The sequence below is a fragment of the Diadema antillarum genome, unplaced genomic scaffold, assembly GCF_040938485.1.
Source record: "Diadema antillarum isolate AM-2024a unplaced genomic scaffold, OU_Dant_1.0 seq00000530_RagTag, whole genome shotgun sequence".
Lineage (NCBI taxonomy): Eukaryota > Metazoa > Echinodermata > Echinoidea > Diadematoida > Diadematidae > Diadema > Diadema antillarum.
Window position 1 is genome coordinate 557,357 of NW_027271481.1, and position 27,837 is coordinate 585,193.

Sequence of the window (27,837 nt, forward strand, 5' to 3'; positions counted from 1 at the left end):
ACTGGTCCTCAGACAAACTTTCATCCACATGAGTTTAATAGTGAGCAGCATTTGATGGTCTGCACAAGACTTGGCTGAGTGCACCAACCAATTCAAACTGACATCTCTTGATGTCTGAACCAGGTGAACATCTGTATGGTAGAATCTGCGTATCACTGTACACAGTATCCACACTAGTCGTCACCTGTCATGAATCAGAGCATGGTGAGGGCGTCGTGTAGAAGCCTCCCTCAGGCATACTCACACTGGTGTCCGCACCCTGTCGGGCAGAAGCGACTGGTCTTGAACCATTCCCTCATATGGTTGATATGTCCTCCATGGGAACATCCCTGGCACCAGGCATACAGGCCTTTGACTGGTAGATGGCTGCAGTAGGCACGAATACATCATTGCAGGGGTGAGACATGTTTTTTTTTTTTAATTACTACACATGTATATGTATACTATATGTACCTACATTTTTATAAACCTAACAATCGAGCAATCTATCAATCTACCATATTTATCTACATTTGTATCGATCTATCTATCTACCCACCTACCTATGTAACATCTATCATTTATTGATTTATCTATGTACTTATTTATTCATTTATTTATCTATCTATCTATCTATCTATCTATCTATCTATCTATCTATCTATCTATCTATCTATCTATCTCTTTGTGAGCAAGTAGAATACTTGGAAAGTATAATTGTTCGATGTTGCAAAGTTCTGACAAGTTCCATGGACAGTTCACTAAAAGTCACTAAAAAGTGTGTGTGTTGTATAACTGTTCAAACACAGCTTCTTTGCGTGTCTGTAGATTACTTTCATGGATTTGAAAGTACAATAGTAACGATGGAAAAAAAAAATGTGGAAACACACATCTATAACAAAGCCAGCTTATACTACAATTCTTCTCTTTCCATTGGTGAGATCCTGTGCTGAGGGTCTTGTTGCAATTTTAGCTCTTTTGTCGGATCGTTGATGGAGTAATAAAGAAACCAAATCTAACAAAAATATCACATACATGTATTCGGTGTTGGGCAATTGTGGTTCAACTTCACTCAAGGGAATTGCATGTATTTGACAATTTTACTCCACAATACTACTCTGAAGAATAATTACTGACAACAACCACAATGCCACTAAAGTTGCAAAAAGAAGTATCTGTCATCTGCTAATATGGTATATGGACAAAAATTATACTACTAGCAAAAGGAATTGATGGGATGAATACCATATTGAGCATGGATTGGTGAGGCTCTGACGATTCTTCTGGAAGCATGCCCACGAAAACTTCTCCAGCGGTTTGTTGCACCTGTTACAGTATGTCAAGATTGTGGTCGAATTCTGTGGAATATTAAAACAGAAAGAATACAACACTGTATTAAGAGCACTCCTCACATAGACAAGACTACCATGCCTGGACCTCATATGTGACCGTGCACCTCAAAACGAACATAAAGTCGCACACACTGATTTTGCGTGAGGACTGAAAATAAGTGAAATGGGTCAACCTAGCCGAACTTGACTTTTTCATATTTTCTGAAAGAGCGGGTCTTCTTTTTCTTTATGCTAAAATTTGGTATCGTAAAACGGGCAGGAAAGTGTGCTTTTTTAGCAGTTTATTTCGAACATTTTTGGTAGAATAGTGTGATTAGGTGTGTCTTTAGAATCCCTTTTTCATTTCTGAAAAACCTTGTCCACACTCTTCGCTTTCAACTCTAATAACTTTTGAAAGGATAGTGCTACTGCTTTGAAAGTTGGCATTAATTATGGACAGAATGTGTTAATGAGACATGCCTAATTTCAGTTTAATTTGATAATTCCTTCATTGTTGTTACTCTGGTGGTTTACTTCCTGTTTTTTTGTCCCATTCATCGCACAGCCAGCACGGTTTGGTAAAGATTAAGCGCTTGAATAGACACTGTACTTCAGAGCCTCTTTTCTCAGTTCACACTTTTCCTGAATTTGTGCTTTCTTTCCAATATTTAGATAGGTTGGGAGAGTGCACTTGATTTGAGTTATACATCATTTTAAAGCTTAAAGTCTGCTCTTTCAGAATATTGTCTTAACTAAAAATTCATGTCTGGCGACTTTTTGTTTGTTTCGAGGTGCAGGGTCACATATATCGATTTTAGCACAGATATCCTGAGAGTAATTGCTGATGAAAAAAAAACAAAAACAAAAACAAAAAAAAACATAATATGTGACCGTGCATCACAAAACGAACACAACGTCTCAGCCAATGATTTTGCATGAGGACTTCAAAAAGGTGAAACAGGTCAACCAAGTCAATCTTGAGTTTTTTGTACTTTCTGAAAGAGCTATTCTTTGTCTAAATAACTCTAAGTTTGTGGTCTTAAAACGAATTGGAAAGTGTGTTTTCAGCAGCTTTTCTACAACCCTTTTTTCGTAGAGTATTGCGATTAGGTACGTCTTTAGAGGTCCCTTTTCATTTCTTTAAAATCCTTTGCACATCCTTCACTTTCAACTCTAATAACTTTCGAATAGATAAAGCTACCACCTTGAACGTTGGCATTTATTACTAACAAAATGTGTTAATTAAGCATGCTCAATTTCAGCTAAAGCTGATAAATCCTTCATTGTTGATGCTATGGTGGTTTACATCCTGTTTTTTTGTCCCATTCATCGCACAGCCAGTACAATTACTAAAGATTAAGCCCTCGAATAGACCCTTTATTTCAGAGCCTCTTTTCTCAGTTCACACCTTTCCAGAGTGTGTGCGTTCCTTCCAATATTTAGATAGGTTAGGAGAGTCCATTTGAATTGAGTTATACATCATTTTAAAGCTTAAAGTCTGTTCTTTCAATATCTGCCCTTAACTAAAAATCCATGTCTGGCGACTTTTTGTTGGTTTTGTGACACAGGGTCACATATATACAATATATGTTTAGATGCCTATAGTATCATACTAATTTTTTTTTTTCCACTCAATTGTGACATTTTCCTATCTGAAAAGCTGTAAATCTGGCTTTACAGTCAAGTCTTATGATAAATCAATGAATCCACTGTAAAAAGACATGCTTTAAAGGCAAAAATCATATTCTGGTTTAAAAATGGCAAATTTTTGCACTTTAAGTGTGCTAAATCACATGTCTGAAAAACATACTTTCCATTTGAAAAGTATATTTTCTCCACATAGATGAAGAATATAAAAACATAAAATGTGAAAACATACAAAATGGCAGCTCTACCTTTCCCTTATGGCATTCACATTCAAAATTCTGATGAAAAATCTGGTCTTTTTTTACCTCCACCAAGGGAAGAGGTTGTTTTCATTACCGTTGGTTTGTTTGTTAGTTTATAGTTAGTTTGTTTATGTGTCCATGTGCAAAATAACTCAAAAAGTTGTGCACAGATTTGGATGAAACTTGCAGGAAAGGTTGAGAATGACACAAGAAACAGATGATTAAATTTTGGTAGTGATCAGGAACTTTTTATGGATTTTATGAAGGATTTTTCATATTTTGGCAGGAAGAACTTGGGAATTCTAGCTGCACGTTTTTGAGGTTTTCATACGCGCATCACAGTGCGTGTTCTAGTTTCTGCTAGGGCGAGGCGTGCCACACAGCTGAGGGTTTATGACGTAACAAAGGCTTCTACTGTATATTGGGAAATCGGATGATTTTTCAGCACGCATACGTATGGGTGGAAATCACTGATCTCTATGGAAGAGCAAGATAATCATTGGAAAGTAGGTGCTTGGCGTAAGTCTGCGCTCTCAGAGTGCTTTTCTTTTTTTTTTCTCTCTTTTTTTTTCATCTCACCCCACCATGCAATGCTAAGAGGATATGAGTAATAAACACTTTCATAAACTTCCATAAACAGTCCAAGGTTCCTTTGATTTATAAAAGGAAGTCATACAAAGTTCTAGTGTAAACATCATGAATTAAAACCCTGGCAACCACAAAAGGGTCACAGAGGAATCACTGTTCGCACCCCTGATATACAGGCATGAGTACATAAAGGAAAGAATTAAAGAGGACACAAGAGCCCTATGTGAGTTACCTGATTGAGAGTCTCGACGCTGGGGTGTCTGCTCAGCTTAATGATCTGGTTGGCCACACACCACAGTTTGAAGCGGCTCAGCAAATCTATGTCAGGAATCAATCACAATATTTTGATTATAGTTTTTATCATTCCTTTTCTTTAAGAAAGTCTGTGTGGGTGACAAACAGTCTATTGGTCTCTACATGATGACTTGGCATCAATTGTTACAATTCTCTCTTGTCGTGATGCCTGGGCTTGATGACTTGGTAATAAAGGGAAGAGCCTGTTCCTGTCTCTTTGATATGAAGCAAGAGCAGAGACCATGAATCAACTTGTGTGATTATATTGAGGGCTAGTACTGCTGACTAGCCATTATATTGAGGGCTAGTGCTGATGACTAGCCACTACAATTTTGTTTATAAAATGGGTTCAAGAATGTAGCCAACAGGAAGCGCTGAAATGAGTCACGTGTGCTTTGGTTATTCTAGTCCCATCGCACTGCGTGTTAAATCCTATTGCCGATCGTCTGTGCACGCGGCGGCTCCTTTGAATTGCATGCATACGCGCTGTCAATCCTGTAAACAACTTCTATCGGGCTGCCAAGCCGGCCGGCTGGCCTTTCTTCCCTTATGCATAACATGTGTGGCGGCGTATGTATATATACTCTTATACGTACAGTACAGTAGACCAAGCGTTGTGGGACTGGACGCGTTACATGGAGTCACTTTGAAGGGCAAGTCCAACGATTTAGCAGGTTAATTCTCACGCCGTTTTCAGAGTATGTTGTCGAGTAGGCCTATATGAGGAGTCTATATCAAGTCTTCAAGGTAAAGGGTGCATATTCTATGTAAAATAAGTAAGTTTTCATGCGGGAACTTAATAAGTGTCCGGAAACCCAACCCCCCATCATACTTATACTGTATGTGCGGGATTTCCGAGTGTGACGTGCGTAAATGTTTGGGACGAACATCTTCGGACGTCTTGACCCACAAAGGTACGTGAAAAACGCTGAAAAATACTGTTAGTTTTCGAATTTTCGACCCATTTTATAAAACAAATGATGCACAGGATTATTTCGTGGCGTTAGTGGAGGTGCAGCTCACTCTCGGGTATTTACAATGTAGTGCATGTTTCACAATTGTAAATACCCTCGAGTGCCCTATACGCCTCCACTAACGCACTCTATCCTGTGCATCATTTGTATAATATCGTGGGCTAGTACTGAAGAGGATCACAACCAACCACTCACCAATGTAGGACATGAACCACTGCTCCTGAGTGTCAGATGCGATCTCGTTTCGTATCCTGTGATCCAAAACGATGAAAGCTGATACTGCCATCTGGATATCACCCTGTAGGACAAAGACAAATGTGTGGAGAACACTGCATAATAGGTAGAGCTGCATCTGAATGAAAACTCCTGGTACACGTATTGTGTAAACTTTGGTATGATCATTTTCAAAATAACCTCTCTCTCGCTCTCACGAGCCCTCAAAATTTCGACTAAATTTCATCGGTACCTATTCAGCATTACTATGATACAAAAGCTCAACTTTGGGTTCAAACTGCTTAGGCCTACATAATGTTGTGATTTAATAGTGAAAATACAACTGACAAAGTCCTTATCATATCTTGTCAAACGCTTTATAAGGGTGTATGTAAATTGCCTCTACAGTGGACATGGATTTTTTTATACTTTATATTGCATTACCCTGTATAACCTCCATTGAAATGTTCTGCAGTTGTGACATTACACAATATCAGTAAAGACACTCTCAACTACACTATTGCAGGAATGAAGGTGAACAACAATACAAACACTGTAAATCACATAAATTCCATGAACTTTATGCCAGACACGCTAAAATCATTAAATACACTGTATGCTTCTGTCTGTCCTTCATACTCTAAATCTACTAACCTCCACTTGTCTTTTTGTGTTCGATATTCTCTAAAGTTTGGTTAAATGTATCACATCAGCAAGCCCCAAATGTACAGGTAATTATGTGATCTGTTGAGGGTTGTTACTACATCTGAGCCTGCACTTGTGAAACACTTTACAACTGATGCATCCTCCAAACATTGCAATAAGTCAGCAACTATCACTCTAATGTGATCTCCTAATACACATAGTTGCTTTTGTATCTGCAATCGTTTTCAGATGCAAATACTTATCATCATAATGTCTTCATGGGTCAGTATGCGCAACCATTCTAAGGTCCTGAAAGTGTAATGTCTCTATAATGTGTAGCACAGGTTAAGTATCATTTTTAGAGACTGGTGTGGATTAAACAAGAAAACTCCCTTGCGTAATACTGGGGCATAGAACAACCTGCTCTGCGTAGTCCGTCAGCGTGGCAACCACGATGGGGGTGAACTTGACGGAGAGCTGGAGCTCGGGGAGCTGTCGGGACGGAGCCTGGTTGAGGGAGCGGGTGGAAGACAGAAGCTGAGAGCTGACGGTCATGGCGGCCGGCTCCAGGTCTAGAAGGGGCCTGGAGGGGTGGTAGGAGGAACGAGGCACAGATAATGATGATGAGTTAGAATTAATAATAATAATAATAGTCAGTTCTTAGAAACGCATAATACCATAAGATAGTCTCTATGCGTGTACAAAATAATGAAACAAAATCTATCACATATTTCTCTATTCAAACATGTAATCAATGATTGTCAAAAAGGTGAGTTTTTAACACAGATTTGAATTTATCAAAATCTGTAATGCATCTATGCACTGAGAGGGAGATTATTCCATAATGAGGGTGCCATTTTTCCAAAAGCCCTATCACCATATGTCTTAGATTTGACACTTACTTCAGAGAGAAGATTTTTTGATTTTGAGCGCAGATTACGACCAGGATGATATGGCTTGATGAGTTCACTGAGATATGCAGGGGCATTTCCATGAAAACATTTGAATACAAGGGTCAAAATCTTAAACCTGATACGAGCTCTTATGGGCAACCAATGAAGACTGCGAAGAATGGGAGTTATATGATCAAATTTCCTTTTGCGTGTCACAAGCCTTGCGGCTGAATTTTGTATCCGTTGGAGTCCTTTCAGGTGAGAGTCTGGAACTCCAATGAGCAAACCATTATTATCATCCAAATGACTAAAAATAAACGCATGAACCAGTTTTTCTGTAGTTGCTTTATCGAGAATGTGTCTCAATTTTCCAATCCTGTGTAGACCTATGGCTGCAGATTTGCATATGTTATTGATGTGAGTTTTAGATAAAAACAAAGAAGTAGTTATGTATTTGATTAATGAAAGTTAAGGCTCCGTCCATTAGTAAAAAAGAAAGAAAAAAACCTACTGAGCAAACAAATAGTAAAAAAAAAACAACACTTTATTACAATCTGTTACTTCAAGCAAAAGACATGTGGGTTGTCATTCTTCTATGTGACACATGGATACACCCAATTCACTATTCCTTCTAAAAAATAATGTAAGACATTCTGTGCAAAGCATCAAAACACACGATGTTTGGAATGAGTTTCATCATATTTGGTAAAACCACGATGGTTATAAAGGGCGACAGGTATTCTCTTCTACTTGTTAAATTGTGAACTTCAGATGAATTACACATTCCTTTTTTTTTTTTGTACTCTTTATAATTGTAGTAAATCTGTATTAAAAATGTCTTGATTTCAATATCTTCTATCTTGGTGAGGTGATTCAATTACTATTTTACATTTTGTGAGATTGAAGGAAAAGTCAAATACTAAAATTTACCCATTTAGATCATATCTGTGAAACCAAAGTCAAATGCATAACACCTAGTCAAAAGGTATTCACTGTGATGATGGGATGGTCCAAGCTAGCTACATGTAATGAATGATAATTACATCTAGCCTGTTGAGGATGCTTTTATTTTGCTAGTGTTGCATACACTCTTCTCACATTCCATCTCAGAGCTACCTACAACTACTCTTGAACAGTTTAAAATTAAAATCACTGTATTGAGCTGGTGATTCTATTAGATTTAATGGATATAATCTGTTCTAAATGCACACTGACAAGCATCTGCTGGACCATTTCTTTTTTTTTTTCTGTCCAATCTCTTTCTATGGAAGGAGCCATACTTGCTGCAAATTAGTTGTTGCAAAGAAAGCATGCATGGAGTGGGCTGTGTTTGGAGCTGTATCCTATTATGACCCTCTATCACAAAACATACACAGGCTTTTAATGCACGTACTTGTCTGCGGTAAGAATAATGAGATGCTTTATTGGGACAGAATGATTCATCGATATGAACACTTCAATAAAGTAGTTCTGGTCCACTGACAACCAACATATAGACCTGGACTAAGACTTGAATTTGGCCCAACTTACACGGCTGGTGAGTCTGGCCTGGTCCTCTCCTGATGAGCAGCATCTGGAGTTGGAGGTCTGGATAACGAGATACAAATTTGTGATTATTTTTATCACTTTCCTTTATTGTCTTCCATTATTTCTGTCTTCCCTGTCATCCTTTCTTTGCTGTATACATGTATTCCCTAAAAGTGTTCCATGCCAATTTTTATTACACTTTAAATCCAAAGGTCTACTCTTATCTTATATTTCACTTTGGAAACAAATAATTTGATGTCGCTGTTGTTGTGTTTAATTTAACATTATCACGATACATTCTCATGAACATGCTGAATAGAAATCACTCTAAAACAGTTTAACCTTGATGAGCAGCAATAACATGACTGTTTGTCCACTTAATGTATCTGATAATAGAAATGATGTATCTACAGTAACTGGAAGTTGACTTTTGACTAATTTCTGTTTCCCCCTTTCCTAATATATACGAAAAAATCATGAAAAATGCTACACTATGCTTGTGTTATTTCTAATTTCCAAGCTGCATTGCAGCTGCAGAAAAATGTAAAAACGAATATGCCGCAGACAAATTTAGCAGATGATTCTTACAAACCTGTTGTGAGATGAGACACATAATATGCCTTCATGCATTGAGGTGGTAGAGAGAGGAAACCAGTGTGTGTGTGTGTGTGTGTGTGTGTGAGGATGTTTCATACTGTTGTTGTTTTCAATTACCATCAATGACACACAAGTTAAAGGCATAATTTACCATTTGCAGATGAAACAAAAACCCAGCAATAGTGCTTCAAAATAGTTCTAAAATGTGAGTTATGAATAGAAAGAACCAACGTAAAAATCTGAACCAGTATAAACGATGTTAAGTATTGTTACTGTAAATATACAAAATGTGAACAATAGCTGTAATATAAATGTTTCCAGACTAAACCATCTGCAGTTATGGTTTAATGAGGAATACCTGATCTCATTATATTTTGCAATTAGCTTTATTGGAAATTTTTTTTATGGTAGGATGTTTTGTGATACAGCTGACCTAAGCATATACATCAAAAGTGATATTTTTTAAATCACTGCTCCCAAAGGTAGGATGGACTGTTAAACAGAGTAGAAATTTATTGTATAGGAGTTCTACCTGTCAACTATCTTGTGCCTCTGTGCAAATGCCTCGATCGGCAGGCTAACATCATCATTCCATCCATGGAGATCGTCGTCAAACACGTTTCCCGCCTCCTCCTCTTCTTCCTCCTCCCCGTCGTCGTGTGGGAAGTAGAAGTCCACGCCTCCCAGGGCGCCATCGTGGGAGCAGTGTCTGCGTTTGGTGTGCCCCACCACCCCGTACTGAAGGTGGTCGTGCTCGCTGTCGCTGATCTGGGACTCGTTGTCGTCGGTGAAGCCGGTGGCAGAGTCGATGGCACTGGGACCTGTGTGGTTGTGAAAATCATGGTTGGATGCCCCGAGGTGGGACATACTGTACTGGGCAGACGGATGATCTAAACAAATCAGAAAAATAAGAGTATCCATGTTTTGACAATGATTTCTGAAAAGCACATACAGCAAACAGATCTGTGTGTTCTTCTGCCTGTTTGGATTAAAATGATAACAAAAACTCAATTAAAGTGCTATTAAAGAGTATTCAGCTGTGCGCCTACAAATTTACTTTATTTTTACAATTTCTGTCAATATCAACTAAATATCAATCATGCATCAAAACAAATTCTTTTTTTGTTGTTGTTTCTGGGACCTACTTGGCTCTGTTGATACCCTTTGCATGTGCTTTTTCTTGTTCATTAAGCATCTGACATCCTTTTCTACTTTTTCATCTCAGTTGGAAATTAATATATGGATGTGTGAATATACATGTCACTGAATGTGCAAGTTGTATTGAAAATTTACAATGCCAGCGTAAATTTCACTCTAAGGAATGTTGACATGAAAATTTGCATAACATTCCAATGACATGTTTGCATGCAGCAGTATCTAACAGGCTCATTAAAGAAGTAATAATGTATCAATTCATTTAATGAGGACATATTGATATTCTACAACGAATTCAGCACAATTTGTGACTTAGCGATTACTAATATACATGTGATAAAAATACAAATGTATGAAGAATTGCATAAAAAGTACATTCCCCTATATTTCTCTGACAAATTCAGCCATGGTACAATAAAGGTATGTCATGCCATCCAACATGCTTTTTTGACAAGATTCCCGAGTCTTGTTAATCTTCAGTGATTCTGGGTGCAATAAAGCATCCACACATGAGCACATTGATTACCTTTATCGGAGTCCGCTGGAAGGGTGGGGGGCTCAGGGGGTGCAATGCCTTTGTTGGTATAGACAGGTGGCACAGCACAGGTGGTGTCTGTGTAAAACAGCCTCAGCATACGCCACGTCTGGGCAATCTATAGAAAAACCAACATTTCGAATTAAGATGAGGGTGATGACAACGATGATAACAACATGATGCTAGTGCGTTGTCTACTACTAACATTACTACAACTCCTACTACTTTGACCCATCTTAACAATTACAGTAATAAATTGAAACTAGAGAAGCACTCTGAGAGCGCAGACCTCCACCAAGCATGCAAATCATTTACACCACTGATCTTGTTCTTCCATAGAGATACAAATGTATCAGTGATTTCCACCCATACGTACATGTATTTATAGCATTGTGTGATGAAAGTTGCCTGATTTCCCAATATAGAAGCCTTTGTTACGTCAGATGCACAAGGCGCCTCACCCCAGCAGAAACTAGAGCACGCACTTTAGTGCGCGCAGGCAAACCTCCAATATGCGCAGCCTGAACTCCCAAGTTCATTGACCCTACCTGCCAAAATATCAAAAATCCTTCATAAATTCCCCCAAAATTCTTGGATCAATACCAAAAGTTAATCGTTTGTTACTTGTGTCATTCTCAACCTTTCCTGCAAGTTTCATCCAAATTCATTAACTACTTTTTGAGTTATTTTGTACACGGACTAACAAACTAACAAACTAACTGACTAACGAACTAACGAACGAACAAACGAACGAACGAACGAACGAACACACAAACCAACGGTAACGAAAACATAACCTCCTCCCTTGGCGGAGGTAATAACAATCGTAACAGTGACATTAACAGTCATGATTACCACTTCTACTACCCACTACTATTACTACTACCACCCCAACTACTACTATCACTAATGCTAGATGTACATTTAATACTACAGATGTAGTTCAATAACAAATTAGTTGGAAAATGATTATAACAATCAGAATATTGATGATGATTACAAGAAGAAGCTGATGAAAAAGGAAGGAGTATAAGAGTAGCAGCAGAAGAAGTAGAAGAATGAACATCATGATTTTGTCTTTAGATTAGTTTTGAAGCCTGGTCAACTGATGATTTCGATTGATGTATGTCTTCTGATTTATGATTAAAAATGGACAATGCTACATTGAAGACCACAACACACAAGAGTGAACAACTTCATGATTCTCATCGTAATATCTGGTACTAACTGTTCACAAGTGGAACAGTTTAGTTTACTACTTCAGCAACACTGCTTGTGTACTCTACAAGCATGTCCGAGACGGCTCTACATGACGTGAACAATTAGCATGCAGCAGAGGAAGCACATTACCTGGTGTCTGCCGAGTTCTGTCGCAACCTTTGCATTATGTTCACACAGCTCAGGAAAGGGCTTCCCTGTGAGGAGGTAGCGCTTGGCGGTCTTGCAGAAGGACTCTGAGAACTGAGGGACAAAACACATATGGCATGTTAGTCACTACCACACTAATAGCACTGCATCCCTGGGGTGACAGGACCTCATATCTCAATAATATCATACATTTTCAGAAATTTGAATAAACATTTTTCATTTTTGAAACAATTTTTCAATACAATATCAATGTTGGAGTTCAAATAATGTAGAAACATTGAATTTTGATTGCATTATTGATTTTACTCAGATCAGTATTTTTGATTTAAAGGGGATGGCTAGTAATTGATCAGTGGGAATCAGTGGAAATGCTGGAGGATGATTGCTCCAATCCTTGTGGGATTCATTTAAGAGTACATTACATATCTATTGTTGTGTGAAAATTATTTGCTTCAGAATGGTCTCATATTCAAGTAATGTGTGGTTTAATGTTAATCATTAACGATCGCCCCGTCACTGTACAGGCATGCTAACCTGGAAACATTAAACTGCACATTACTTGAATATGAGACCATTCTGAAACAGATAATTTTCACACAACAATAGATATATAATGTACTCTTAAATGAATCCCACAAGGATTGGAACAATCATCCTCCAGCATTTCCACTGATTCCCACTCATCAGTTACCAGCCATCCCCTTTAATATACTAAATTAAGGTATGAGGTTTTTATAACATATGTATCACCCACTGACATATCAGGTCTTATTTCCCCCGGGATGCCTAATGATGACAATGACACTAATATTCTCTATAGCACCAGTGAAGGAGACAGCTTCGACAGCAATGAATACAGAATGTTTGCAGAAATAACCATCAGAGCTTGTGACAGAAATTGTGAAAGTCTACAACCATTTTTATTTTCATGATAGTGAAGAGAAAAAAACAAAGTACAATATGACAATATGAATCCATATGTGACCCTGCATCACAAAATCAACAAAAAGTCGCCAGACATAGATTTTTAGTAAAGGGCAGATTCTGAAAGAGTAGACTCTATAAAGCTTTAAAATGATTTATAAAATGGGTTCAAGAATGTAGCCAATTGGAAGCGCTGAAATGAGTCACGTGTGTCTGCATTAATTTCTCACTAACATGCACGGCCTGACGTCACAATGTTAACACTAGCAGTGCGCACTCAATCAGTTGTTACATCTACAAGTGCGTCGCGCGCTACTATACGCGCTGTCAATCCTGTAAACAACTTCTAGTTCGGTCTGCCGGCCGGCCTTTCTTGTGTGCATAACATGTGTGTGGCGTACGTATACTCTTTATACGTACAGTACTTATATGTGCGGGATTTCCGAGTGCGACATGCGTAAATGTTTGGGACGAACATCTTCGGACATCGATTCTTGAGCGAGTGCTACATGTAGCTGACTGGTATTGACCCATAAAGGTACGTGAAAAATGCTGTTAGTTTTCGACCCATTTTATAAAACAAATGATGCACAGGATTATTTCGTGCTCTATCCTGTGCATCATTTGTATAGTATAGTTCAAATGAAATGGACTCTCCTAACCTATCTAAATGTGACCGTGCATCACAAAACGAACATAAAGTCGCACGCAGTGAATTTGTGTGAGGACTGAAAATAGGTGAAATGGGTCAACCTGGCCAATCTTGAGTTTTTCATATTTTCTGAAAGAGCAAGTCTTCTTCTACATTATTTTAAAGTTTGGGATCATAAAACAAACAGGAAACTGTGTTTTTAGCAGTTTTTCTCAAACACTTTATTGTAGAACAGTGTGATTAGATGTTTTTAATAGAGTCCACTTTTCATTTCTTAAAAATCCTGTACACTCTCTTCACTTTCAACTCTATTAAACTTTTGACAGGATAATGCTACTGCTTTGAGAGTTGTCATTAATCATGGACAAAATGTGTTAATAAATAATTTAAGCTTAATCTGATAATCCTTTCATTGTTATCACTGCGGTGTTTAACACCCTGTTTTTTGTCCCTTTCATGGCACAGCTAGCTTGGCTTGAAAAAGATTAAGTGCTTGAATAGACTCTTTATTTCAGAGCCTCTTTTCTCAGTTCACACTTTTCCAGAGTGTGTGGTTTCTTTCCAACATTTAGATAGGTTAGGAGAGTCCATTTGAATTGAGTTATACATCATTTTAAAGCTTAGAGTCTGCTTTTTTTAGAATCTGCCCTTAACTAAAAATCCATGTCTGGCGACTTTTTGTTTGTTTTGTGGTGCAGGGTCACAAATATTGGAAATAAAGCACACACTCTGGAAAAGTGTGAACCGAGAAAAGAGGTTCTGGAGTACAACGTCTATTCAAGCGCTTAATCTTCATGAAATCTTTGAAGGCTTCCGTGGCGGGAGGACTTTGGGTGGTACTGGTAGAAGGCTTCATGGTGCACCAAGTGTTCTTTCTAGGGTATGTGTGTGGCCCTGAAAAGGGCCTACCCATTCCCGACATTTCGGCAAGCATGTTCTCGTCGTTTTCAAGGGAATTCTCATTCCCTTGAATGAGAATTGAATGAGAATGGGAAAAAAAATTCCCTTTTGTTGCCTACTCTTGGTACACCTTACTAGGGCTTACTGTTTGTTCAGCCCCCCCCCCCCCTTCCCCTTGCTGTTGCTATTTCACTCTTTTCCTTTCTTTATCCCTCTGTTGTTCCTTATCTTGTTTGATGTTGCCTCCCTATTCATCCTTTTCCTTCAATGGTTGCCCCCATGGCCCTCAGGATCATTTACTGACCCTCCTCTGCCTTTTGTCTGTCCACCCTCCTGCTCAAATCCCCCTCCCTTTACCATGTCCTCCTACAATCTCCTTTTGTGTTCTTTGTTCTCTGTACCCAGCCTGTCCCTGACTGTTCTTGTTGTGTGAAGTCCTTATTATACGTGATTGCTCTCCCTGCCGTTTGTCATTTTGCCTCTGACGAATATTCTGCTAGGATCAAAAGCTCAGGCCCCTCTTGACTCCATGTACTCTATTGGCTCGCCACTATTGGATAAGCAGTTTTCAGCAGCTTTTGTTTTTTTGCTACACTAAGTCTAGTTTTATTCATATAACAATCAATTATCTGAAAGCAGACATCATAGCCTATCATAAAGATACAATACTTCTCTGAGCAGAAACTTTGATGATGCTTATAATTTGTTACCACTTCAGTGACAGTCTTCCAATGTTCTGTTTAACCCCTTCAGTGCCTGGGACTCTGGACAATTTGTACAACCTCATTGGTTTTTCTGTGCCAATTGGCATTCAAAGAACACAAAGGGTTAAAGATAGGCAACAGTGTTTTAGAATTATAGAAATAAAATCTACCTCAATGTTTTCCTTTGTACCATCAGGTAGGCTTACCACTCTGAGCAAAGCAGGAGATTTGAATGTGGGGGGGAGGGGGGGGGGGGGGCTGGATGGAAGACTACACCATGAATGGTACAATTGTAGCCCTCATAATGTATAAGATTTTATTTTCACATACAGATACTTTCAGGAATGAGATCTGAAGGTCAATTGACATTTTTGCTCAATGTTGTTTTTGCAGATTGACACCAACACTATCGTAAATACAATATCATCCAAGCGCATGGCGGCAGTTTCGCTCGTTGTTAAATTTGTGATCCGACTTTGATTTACAAATTTGCGAAAGTTAAATAAAAGGTTACACGGTAGTACAAAGATATACCTTGATTTCTTTGTTTTCATGAACCACAAGACCACTCTCGTAGCGCTCGTAGTGCTCTGAGACCTCTGGCGTACGGCGGAACATGATGGGCATGATGGTGGACGTGTAGTTCTGCTGGGCTTGGATGCTTGCCTTGCTGGAGCTCTTGTTGAAGGCGTGGCCTATGTTGTCATAGATACTCATGGACACACCCACAGGGTTCTGTGGAGAGTGAAATGCACCTTTCATAGTTCAATCATTTTCTTTCTTTTTTTTTCAATGGCATCTCATAAATTACAAGTGCAATTGGGATGTCATCGAAAATCATGGACTCAATTAGAGTGATGTCTGAGGGCACTGACCTAAAGTTCTGCTCTAGATTGATATCAGCACAACTTCTTAACAAAACAAAACGCGAACATACTTTGTTTTTTTTTCCAGAAATGATGAATAAGTCAATGATATAAAGACAACAAAATTGTTTTATTGGGGTAAATACTTACAGCATTTTCCCAGGATACTTTTATTTTTACCAAACTGTTTTAAGACGGATGGCAACCCTCCCCCACCCCCGGTTGAATTAATCAGCACTCAGAAAGTTTGTGCACGACAGTCAAAAACTTGTCCACCCCAGCCTGTGTTTATAAGCCCTACCGCTATAGAAATTTATCCCAGTAATTGGATGGATTAGTGTTTTGTGTGTCTCACACTTGCTTACCATAATCACATGATTTCATCCCTATTGCTGGGTGAAGAAATATGACCTATACTAATACCTCTCTGATATAAAACCGACCATGTCTGAGAATGAGATAGATTGTCATGATAAGGCAAAGAATAATACCTCTGGAAGCCAATAACAAGCTTTTTGTTACCGAAGAGGGGAAATATTCATGCAAGCTAACATAACTGACTTTGAAATGAAGGGCCTAGAGAGGAGTCAAGTGCCACATCCAATTGTCATGGTGCCAGATTACAAGGTGGGGGTATTGTGTAAGATAATACGCTTCTTGTTCGAAGGTCCCACAGGCAATTCTCTCTATTTTGATGACCAAAAAAAAAAAGCAGGAATGAAAGTAAAATTTATGATAACTTACAGCTGTCTCCGCTGGCCTCTTAGCATCCTTGAATTTGTGTTGGAAGAGCATACAGTCTTTGCTACCACTGAGGAATACGTGCGGGTCCTGACGCCATGCAATGTCTATGGGTAGACACAAGATATGACCCCATCGAAAGGCATCATTTCATGTCTTGTTTACATAGCATATCCCTCAGAAATTCTAGACTTACTTGGTTTTAACCCTAAAAAGACTGGGGGGGGGCCTAAAAGGCCCCCCCTCGACATTTCGCGTGATTACTCAGCAACACGCAATGCTCTCGCCGCGATGCTCTATGACTTTTTTCTTTTGAGTTTCCCGCACATTTTGACACCAAATTTGTGATGCCCGGGGGTACGGTTTTGAAGTTACATAACTTTTTGTACATGCACGTGAGACCGAAAATGGCTCAAAAATGTGATTTTGTGTACAAAGTCAATACAAATTGAGTTTTATCACATGGTTCATATAAATATGCTTATTTTTACTCTCAATGGCTAAAATCAATTTGTTTTAGTAGTATTTTGCTTCAAAAAGGGTCTGCCACAAATTTTACTGAAAAAAACAACAAAAACAAAAGGTCGAAAAAACAGAGAAATACATAAGAAATTCATAAAACAATAAAATAAATAAGAAATTAATTTTGATACCGAATTTTTTTTCAAGTACATTTGCTAAGAATGATACAAAGAATATCTAGACCAAAAATGAGCACTTTTGGAGCTTTATTTACTGATTTAGATAAAAAAGTCTGATTTCTCGCATAAATTAGCATAATTAATCAAAATAAAATGAAAGAAGACTATTTTGGAAAATTTAAATATACAATCTTGTAGATTACATCGCACACTACCATTGTGCAAATTTCTGCGGCGATTGCGCGATCCACGGCCGAGATCTTAAGGGGGGGCCCTTTAGGCCCCCCCCCCCCCAGTCTTTCGAGCTACCAAAAAAGCCCAGTCTTTTTAGGGTTAAAACCCTGCAACTTATGTCAGGCATAACTGGGGGGTCTCCACAAGAGGGAAAGATGATTAAAAAGGTTAAATGCAATGAGTCAGGTGCATTGCTATGTCAGTGCATTAATCAACTACTGTAAGGCATACTGAAGCCCTCCAGTCATGGCTGAAACAGACATTAACATGGAAAACAGCACCCCAAACCGAATAGATTTACAACACCAGCACCAGCACCTAGTTTCAAAGCATTGTAAGAGCCAGTACTGACAGTGTTTACAAAACTTGAATTTGATGTGTGTATATTATCACATTTTGACCACAAAGTGCTTTGAGACTGACATTTTGAGTTAACTTTTTTTTTCTTTTGTTTTCAGGTCATACAATATCCACATCCATCTTTTAATACAATTTTGTAGCTTCTTCATGATTTTCCTTCACTGCAATGTACATAAATGGGAACTTACTCCATAAACTTGTAATTATCTCAGAGGGTTTTACTTCCCAATATCAAAACTTTACATGGGTTTTAACAATACCTTTGCAGGTGGGATTCGATTTTGACTTTTAACGTACATGTAACAAGCAATTTGTCTTTTGCTGTCTACCTGTGACAACGTCTTTATGTTCCTCAAAGACGGCAAACGGCATGTAGGAGCGACGGATGTCCCACACGCAGATGGTCTGGTCCACTACCTGGCTGCAACTGGCGATGTGATACTTCTTCTCCGGACGCCATTTTATGTGGCTGACAGATGCAATGGCGTAGATAGTATACTCTGGTACTAGTCTGTGTCCAAGGCTGTCCCAATTCCAAATCTGTAAGGTAAACAGGGATGAAGTTCATAATGTGGCCATTCAGCAGTTTCTTTTCCCTTTGTTTGCATTTCTTGATACAACTGTCAACAGAACAAGGGCTTTATATATCAAGTTCACACAAAAAGAAGCTATTTCCCACCCCCACACACACACACACAAAGATTACCACTGAGTGAACCATTCACAACAGAAAAAAACAAACAGTTGTTTGTTACAGAACACAGTAACTTTGGAAATGCTTGTTACTGAACAAAAGTTTCAGTATTAAAGAAGACAGTTTGAATGTTGCACATGGGTATAATGAACGACTCCTTGTTATCTTTTTTCATGCCATCATCCTAATACAAATCATGGACCATCTTGAGATCCGATGTCTCTGGTATAATCACCTTGATGACCTTGTCTCTGCCACATGTTGCTATCCACTGCTTCTCCGTTGGATGCCAGTCGAGGTTGAAGGCTGGACCATTGTGGACGGGGAAGTCTAGAAGCACCCGGTCCGTCCTGCGATAGTCCCAGAACTGCAGCCAAACACAAAGAGGAAAATGTGAATGCCTCTGAGATAAATTTACAATTTTTTAACACAGATATCATGAGCCTCTGAGAACAATCATAATGCTACAAGCTTGTAACTGTGATTGTACATGACTGATGCTAAATCATATTTATGGTCATTATGTCGATTGGCAAAGATGTTTGCAAACTTATTGTAAATGAACTGAGAAAAGAAGAGTTTCATCGCAAAACAAGCTAAATCCATTCTCATCAAGTTGAGATATTGGTGATTAAAGCTGCTAAAAAAGAAAATGATAAGAGAATGCAGGATACCTTTAATCATAACTTCTACAATATTCCTTGCTATGTTACAAGTGAGGTACTACTGGAAAGATTTTTAATTTGCTCTATCTGATGATGAACTACTAAGAAATGTTTTAAAAACCTGGTATGTTAAAGGTAAATGCCTGGGCACATATTGGTTGATTGCCTGATTTACCTGAATGTGGCCATTGTCTAGTGTAGCTGCAATGTAAAAGTAATGAAAAGGATTGCACTGGACATCCCGTATGCTCTCGGACTGCCCGGTCCCGTACGTCATTTCACACTGGTTTGTTCTCAAATCCTGTGTCAACAAAGGGGAAAGAAAATAAAAACTTAATAAAGACAAAGTCGAAGCAAAAGTCGAGTGAGAGATAACATAATTGAATTCACAGTATTTGTCCCTATGCCTCTCACTCATATGTAGTTGAGGCTATTATAGAATCTTACACTAACACAGACCTCCCAACATTTCTAACAAAAAAAATAGGGATGATCGGGTTCAAAAGTAGGAAGAAAGGGCAGTTTCCTTATGGTTGTGTAGTAGATTTGTCAAGAAAATTAAGAAACTCCTATGGAAACTCAAGCTGGGAATTGTCAAAATTCAGAATCTTCACTCCAAATTCAGAATGGTTGGGAGGTCTGCTTACAGTAGGACCTTGTTTATCCGGACCCATCAGGACCGGCGGGCATCTGGATAATCGATTCGGCTGGATACGAGAGATGCTCAAATACGGCACATGCTTAGAGGTATACACATGTTATTGCTAATTCACTACGATGTGAGGACAGTAGAAAGGTAAGAAAGTCACCAGTCTTTCCTATCTAAAAGACTCGCTTGTGTCTTTTCACACTCCAACCTTAAACATTTGAAAATATCTTAATGATGTCTTCTAAACTGCTTCTATCTAAAACAAAAGTATCTGCAGGACACACAGCCATACTAGATCTGTTGAAGACCAGTCCCGAGTATACTTGGGCAGATGTCTATGGGAAATGCGTGCTATGGCAAAATCAGCCTGTCCTAAACAGGTTAAAATGTCTTTGTGTGTGGAAGCATGGAAGAAGCTTGTAACACTGACTTAGCGAGAGTTGCAAAATGCCTCCAACAGTTACAATGGTGAGTTTTCTATTCACGACAATAATGCTAATATGAAGATGGTGAAGTGATTCAGTACCACTGTGACTTTGACATTGATTGGAAACATCTGTCTTTAGCATGCACAGAACAAAATTTTGTGCCATATCGGTGTGTCAAAGAATAAGTGTGTGAATCGAAAACTTTCTAATGACTGCACGAAGAGAACTTACAAAATACTTCACGGAGCCATCTTGTGACCCGCTGAAGAGCATATACCACTCTGTGGGGTGGAAGGAGACCTTGTGCACGGTTCTCTTGTGGTCATTGAAGACCTGCTCCATCTTGTTTCCCTGAGCCTTGCTCAGATCCCAGGTGATGACTGACCCGTTGGTGGCTCCTGTCGCTATCATCTCTTCTGCCAGGTGGATTGATATGAGATGTGCAAGTCGATAAAGAATTACCTTGGACATTCAAAATACACACAGACACACACAAGCACACATATTCTCTGTTTCTTCAAATGTATGTGCTGTATGCATCTACCTGATTTGTTTAATCTATCAAGGGTTCCAACCTCATGCATATTATCACTGTGTCCCAAAAGTGACACTGATCACTTCTCAAACAGATAATGGGAAATGTTTATAGAAAAACAAGAAGAGGTATAGAATGGATATGTACCAATTAACCTCTTGTAACTACAGTCAACTTCGGATACCTCGAAGTTGTCGGGACTGAAGAAAATGGTTCGAGGTACGCGAAATTTGAGGTACGCGTACGTACGTCGAATTTTCTTCGACTTATCCGACGTTTATCGATGTTCAACATGGTATCTGTTATAGTGCCTACCGATTGTTTGCATGCTTGTCAAATGCACGGAATTGAATCGACTTTTGTATGAATGAATTGAATGAAAATCGGAATTGAAATCAAAATTTCAGAAATGAAGATTTTGGTGGCCCTATCGCGCCACCAAAAAAAGTTGGATGTTTGCCTTTACTTTTGAAAATGAACAGTGGTAACAATCGGCTCCGTACTAAAATAAATGTCGGATGTTTTCTCATACTTTTGGAAATGAAAAACGATAAGACTCAGCTCCGCATGGTGCTAAAACTAATATCAGATATTTGATTTTGCGTTCGGAAATGAATAAGGATAATATTCGGCTCCGGAAGACGCTGAAATAAATGTCGAATATTTGCTTTGACGTTCGGAAATGAAAAACAATATTCAACTCCACCGTACGATGGTTATTGGATAAGTGTTGGATGTTTCCTTATACTTTCGAAAGGAAATAGCAATAACATTCGGCTCCGGAAGATGCTAAAATAAATGTCAGATGATCGCTTTTATGTTTGGAAGTTGCAGTAATATTCTGCTCCATACGATGCTAAAATAACTGATGTTTGCTTTTAAATTTCGAAATGAATAACAGTATAACATTCAACTGCGTTCAATGGTAAAATTAATGTTTGATGTTTGCTTTGATGTTCGGAAATGAGTAACAATAACATTCAACTCCTTACGATGATAAAATAAATGCCGGATGTTTGCTTTTACGTTCGAAAATAAATGGCAATAACATTCAATTCCGGAAGATGCTAAAATACATCTTGAATGATTGCTGTTATGTTTGGCATGTTTGGAAGTGAATAGCAGTAACATTCTGCCCCATATGATGCAAAAAAAAAAATAAATTTGGATATTTGCTATTACATTTCAAAATGAATATCAATAACATTCAGCTACGTTTGATGGTAAAATAAACGTCTGATGTCAGCTTCGACGTTCAAAAATGAAAAACAGTAACATTCGGCTCCGTACGATGATAAAATAATTGTCAGATGATTCATTTCACTTTCGGAAGAGGACAGCAGCAACATTCGGCTCCGTACGATGATAAAATAAATGTCGTATAATGTTTGAAATGAATAACGGTAATATTCTGCTTCGTACGATGCAAAAATAAATGACAGGTTGGTGCTTTTACATTTGGAAATGATTAACGGTATTAATCCGCTCAGTTAGATGCTGAAACAAATAGCGGATGTTCGCTTTCACGTTTGGAAATGGATAAGGATAGCATTCAGCTGCTTAAGATGCTAAAATGAATGTCGGTTGTTTGATTTTACATTTAAAAATGATTAACGGTAATATTCCGCTCCGTAAGGTGCTAACAGACTAATACATGTTGGATGATTGCTCTTACAATAAGAAATGAATAACGGTAACTTTCGGCTCTTTACAATGCTAAAACAAATATCGGATGCTAACAATGTGGGCAAATGCTCCCACTTTTTCATTTCAAACGTAAGTTTTGACCTCCTAGATATATAGGCATCAACTTTTATAATAATCTATACGCCTATTTGCTAAATCTTAAAACACAGAATCTAGATGATTGGATTTTCTATTCATTTGTTTTAGACATGGGCATCTGTATCACTTTAATAATGCTTAATATTCATTTTTCTATGTTTTGTAGGACCGATTTAGTTTTTCTGATTTTTTTCTCCATTTTTTTTTTGTGTGTGTCGTCAGATTTTGATTTTGAGTAAATTCGACTACCAAAAAATAAAAATCAGTGATACTGGTGGCCCGATAAAAGTTAGTGTGGAGCCCTGTCTATTCTATTCTTTATTATGCTCGGCCTATACTTCCACATCATATTCCACAATATTTTCATAATCGCATTGCTGAAAAAAAAATCAGTGTTTGCGTTCTCGGGGAAGAATAAATGAAACATACTTCATGAAAGGCAAAAATAAAAGTTAAAAAAGGGCACTTCGCAGGAGATTGATGTTTGGACAGTGGACTGTGATTAATGCCAAAGATATAACTGTCAACACCTACGCGGGTGCGACACGACGGTTAAGAAATCTACGCGCACGGTATGACTATCATGATCAAGAATTAAAACACAGTGGTTAAAGAAAAGAAGACCAGTGATGGGGCAGAGCGTAGTGCTATCGTAAGCACTCCATTGCTTGGCAAGGGTTCTATGTGCATACCGTGTACGTACTATGTAGGTAGGTGTTGGGATTTTTCTTGTCAGCAGTGTACCGGGTATTTCTTTGGGCGCGCGATTGTTCTGGTCGGCAATATTTACAGTCGAGTGTGAAAAGATTTGTGACATGTCTTCTAACATCTTCGCTGTCCAGGCGCGCTTTATCGGCGATGTTGAGTGATGTTGCAATTTCGATTCGAGCTACATGCCGGGAAAAACAATAAGTTAAATAAGATCGGGACAGTAGTTTTCACTTCGAGGTAACCGAAGTTCGAGTTATTTTCTTCGAGCTACAGCCTGTACGCGAATTTTAATACACGGAAACTCCATAGGAACAATCGGGACTTTCATTTTGCCCCCGAGGTAAGTGATATTCGGCTTATCCGACGTCGAGGTATCCGAAGTTGACTGTAATTTCATAGTTTGTCTTCTTTCTCACACTCCCTTGTCATTTCCTGAATTTTTACTTCCTTGGTGTTTGCATGTAGTGCTTCTGGAAACCAGCAAGATGGTTAAAGTATAAAGCAGCTGTCTCAACCAGCCTAACTGATGTAGATTTCTCTGCCATTGTTTAAATTAATTTCTGATGGTCTAGTAATAGGCAGGTTAGTACTGATTTTGATCACAAATGATCTAGTCCCTCTTGAATATTTTCCCGAAACATTCCCTTTGACGAATCCTTATTGATGTTTTACACAAACCTCTGCTGGGATGCCACACCACATCGTTGCAGCTGAAGTTGAGGTTCATGCGCCCCACCCTCAGGTCCATCCTCTCCCTGAAGCACATTTCCTCAATGTGGAAGATCTTGAACACTAACGGGAGCAAAAGAGTACAAGGAAACAGCATGAAATGAAATCAAACATACATGTATTGGTCAACTCTTATTCTTCAAACTGCTACCAACATTTGAAATACACTTGCAATGACATGCCATTCTCACTTTTACAGTGTAGGAGTAAAAATATGATTTGGAATATCAAAATTAATGTGTACTTTGCTACAATTCCTACAATGTCTAGTCTGGTCAATAAATTAACTTTACAATGTATTCCTATATCATATTCTTCTTTATTTTTTTCTGGGAGGAGGGAGGGATTGCAAGTAGCTAAAGTTTCCCTTTTTTGAAAAAGTGAGACATTGCACCATTACAATCAGTACACACACCCAGGTCTGAAAACAACTGCTACTTTGTACTTTTCCACTATTTTTCTTTTCTTGTTTTTTTTTTTTTTTTTTTTTTTTTTGGGGGGGGGGGGGGGGGGGGGGGGGGGGGGGGGGCTTTCTTTCTCACAGGGAATGGGGGAGGGGGGGTGCAAAACATTCAAGATATAAGATGATTTAGAGGGAGAGGAATGGAGTAGTAACTGCATCCTAACTCGGAATTCATCATTCATGGACTTACCCTGTCTTCCTGCAGCGACAACTTGGGAGGCATCTTTGTTGAGACTGATGGCATTGATTCCTCCATCAAGTTTAATGGACATTGTCTTTCCAGCACTACTCCTCACTGACAAATAGAGGGGGAGACAGAAAAAAAAAAGGAGAGAACACACAAAAATATCAGTCCACATCATGCTGTAAATAGCAGACTGAAGACAGGTCTTCTGAAGTCTTCAAGTCTACACTGTAAAGTGTATGTGAGTACTTTCACAGCAGTGTTGTATGATTGTGTGGTACAGTTCTGAAGAATTATTGTCAATACTGATCCATTGTAAATACATGTATTTCCCATGCTCTCCAGTTGAGCTCTACTTGACAGGAATAAACACCGTGACTGTAGCTGACAAAGTTATCAGCAATTACCATGATGGTACAAAAAACAACATCAAACCAACCAACAATGATGACCACCTTAATATGCATTGAACATTAATTCCTACTGCAATGAATATTGATTGTGCTTGGTATCCAATATAAGAACTATTACGCAAGGTTCAGAAATTTCCTTTTTTCTAATGTCATGAGGTTTTCTTCTTTGTCCATGATGAAATCTATCTATTTGCATTCGCTCTCTCTAACAAATGTCAGAAAACATCCAGTGCCTTCAATTGATGACTTTTGAGGAAGAACACTAACATCTGACACATCCAGATCCTTGTAATGTAAGACTCATTACAAATGACCCAGGGTCGTGCTGGGGTGGACGGAAGATTGAGAGTAGCTGCTATTTCTCCAAGATCTGAATTTTAAGCTTTCATTTTGCATGTTATAAACAAACTGCCCTAGACCAATTTGGAAGCAGAATTTGAAGCAGATAATGAAATTCAAGGTAGAATTGCTCGTCAAAATTCAGCTACAATGTGTGTTACTTACAAGCTTACCCAGCTAAATTATTGGTGTTGATGTTACTTTATAGTGTGTTTTTCTTATTTACATACAATGTTGTTGTTGGTTTTTTTTGGTATTTTTTTTTAAACCAGAGAAGTTTCAATCCTCTCTCTCATCTGTGAGGCCCTAGTTACTATATTCATGTTAAAATTAGCTACTTGAAAAACTCTTTAACATGTTCAGTGGCAATTTATAATATTCACTGGCCAGCACTTATCACATGTGCTTGAAAACAACTCTGAGAATGACATGGATATATTGAAACAAGTACACGTATAATGTGCACATGTACACAAACTCACTTCTTTCTGGCTTATAATTTTTTTTTTCAAGCTCTACATTGCAGATCTATAGAACATTGTAGGCACCTACACATTCTAGTCCAGTGCGATCTGGTGAATACCAATAGACCTAGAGTCTACATCTATCAGGGTCTAGCTTTATTATTTTGAATTGTTCTAATAGAAAACAGACTGTCCTAAACTGTGATTTCTTCGGTGGGTGGATATCAACATTTTTAGGGTCTGTCTGTTTGTTGGTTTGATTTTTGGTGAGGCATGAGAAGCTTGTGTGACTGTGAGGGTGAGAGAGACAGCTCAGGCATGAGACTACGTTTTGTAGGTAGGTACACATTAAAATTGAGTCTGTGCGGTTTACATGAGCACTTCTTAATTTCTTGGAATCTGCGAATTGATGCTTTACACCAAAGCAACATTTGGGGAGCACATTAAGGTACATTTGTAAGTATGCTACACTTAGATTAGAACTACAGTTACTGTAGTAGAAGAAGCATTGGTGAAACTGAAAACTAGCTACATTCAAGGTATCGTAGCTGCCGCACAGACGACCCCAACACGTTTGTGTTACTGGTTGCTGATTACGTCTAAAGCATTCTACACACTGCGCTGCGGTTGCACAGGTATCTGCGCAGCTGTAAATCTATTTTATTATAGGAGAGTCTATTGTCTTAATACCGAAATCCGAACACTTATTTGGTGCTCTGAATTATGTCCTCAGAGGATGACAATTCAGACAAAAACAACACTTAGTTAGTCTACAGTTGACCCTATTTATTTACAAAGTTCTGACAATTATGAATTTTGCAAAATTATGTGAATTTGAATTTCTCTGGTTTTTTAAAAAAATAGCAAAAAATCATTATTTTTTTTGTTTAGCACTGTACAAGATTGCATTATAATTCTGAACATTATTATCTTTTTTTTTACATTTGAATAATCAATGCCTTTATACATTGTATAAAGGCATTGTATAAATTATAATTCATGCACCAGAAATCAATCATCACTACAGCTGGGCCTATTAATAGTGAGTTATTCCTACCCATGATTCACCACAGCCATACACACATTCTAGCAGATAACAATGAGAAAAACTACAAATGACATGAATGAGGTTCACATTTTGTACTGTACAGTGCAGTAAAAAGTCAAACCTGAACATTCAAACAACTTAGACACATCTGGTCTAGTTTTTTGTTACACAGTAAAATCTTGTGATAAATCTAAACTTTGGCATTGCGGCATTGGCATTATTTTATATTGGCATTAGAATGGTCAGACTCAATGACAATGCTTAAGATCTAGGACGTCTGCAAAGTCCCATGCATATCACAGAATGTAAATATTGCGCAGAGATATAGATGTACACGTCTGGAACCACCATGCTGTCCAATAATACTAATTACCACCAATTTACATGCCTGCAAAGGCCCAAGCTGTAAAACACAGTGCAGTAGTGGGGTCTTTTAATAACACGATATTGAAGGTATGGGACTAAGCCGAGTGAGGCTGTTCAGACACTACAGAAACAAAACAGCTGTTGTCGAAGATTCGGAGACAAAATGGAGGTAAATGACATTTAACGTGGCAAACTGTTACCTCTCTCCTGTGTTCCTCTTGACATTTTGTTTGGTTTCCACGGCTGCTAGGCCAACTCAAAGCATTACACATTCTATCTTTGCTTCGTTCAGTGTTGACTATGCCGAGTATGATGCGCTGATATCCCTGGCCCTAGGCCCTCCGATCCGATATT

The 27,837-nt window shown here is 38.4% G+C and overlaps 1 protein-coding gene across 1 annotated transcript; it reads right to left on the reverse strand.

Annotated features, from left to right (window-relative positions):
* Positions 1–230: 230 nt before the first annotated feature.
* LOC139734507 (GATOR2 complex protein WDR24-like) lies at positions 231–27,803 on the reverse strand. Its single transcript, XM_071645288.1, has 18 exons — positions 27,684–27,803; positions 24,860–24,964; positions 24,156–24,269; positions 20,678–20,862; positions 19,545–19,670; positions 18,940–19,071; positions 18,340–18,550; positions 16,779–16,882; positions 15,703–15,903; positions 11,971–12,081; positions 10,612–10,738; positions 9,463–9,820; positions 8,337–8,393; positions 6,334–6,496; positions 5,251–5,353; positions 4,020–4,105; positions 1,225–1,337; positions 231–366 (listed from the first exon to the last, which is right to left on the reverse strand). The coding sequence occupies exons 1-18, from the start codon at positions 27,706–27,708 to the stop codon at positions 231–233; spliced, it is 2,457 nt and encodes an 818-aa protein (XP_071501389.1). The 5' UTR covers positions 27,709–27,803.
* Positions 27,804–27,837: the final 34 nt, after the last annotated feature.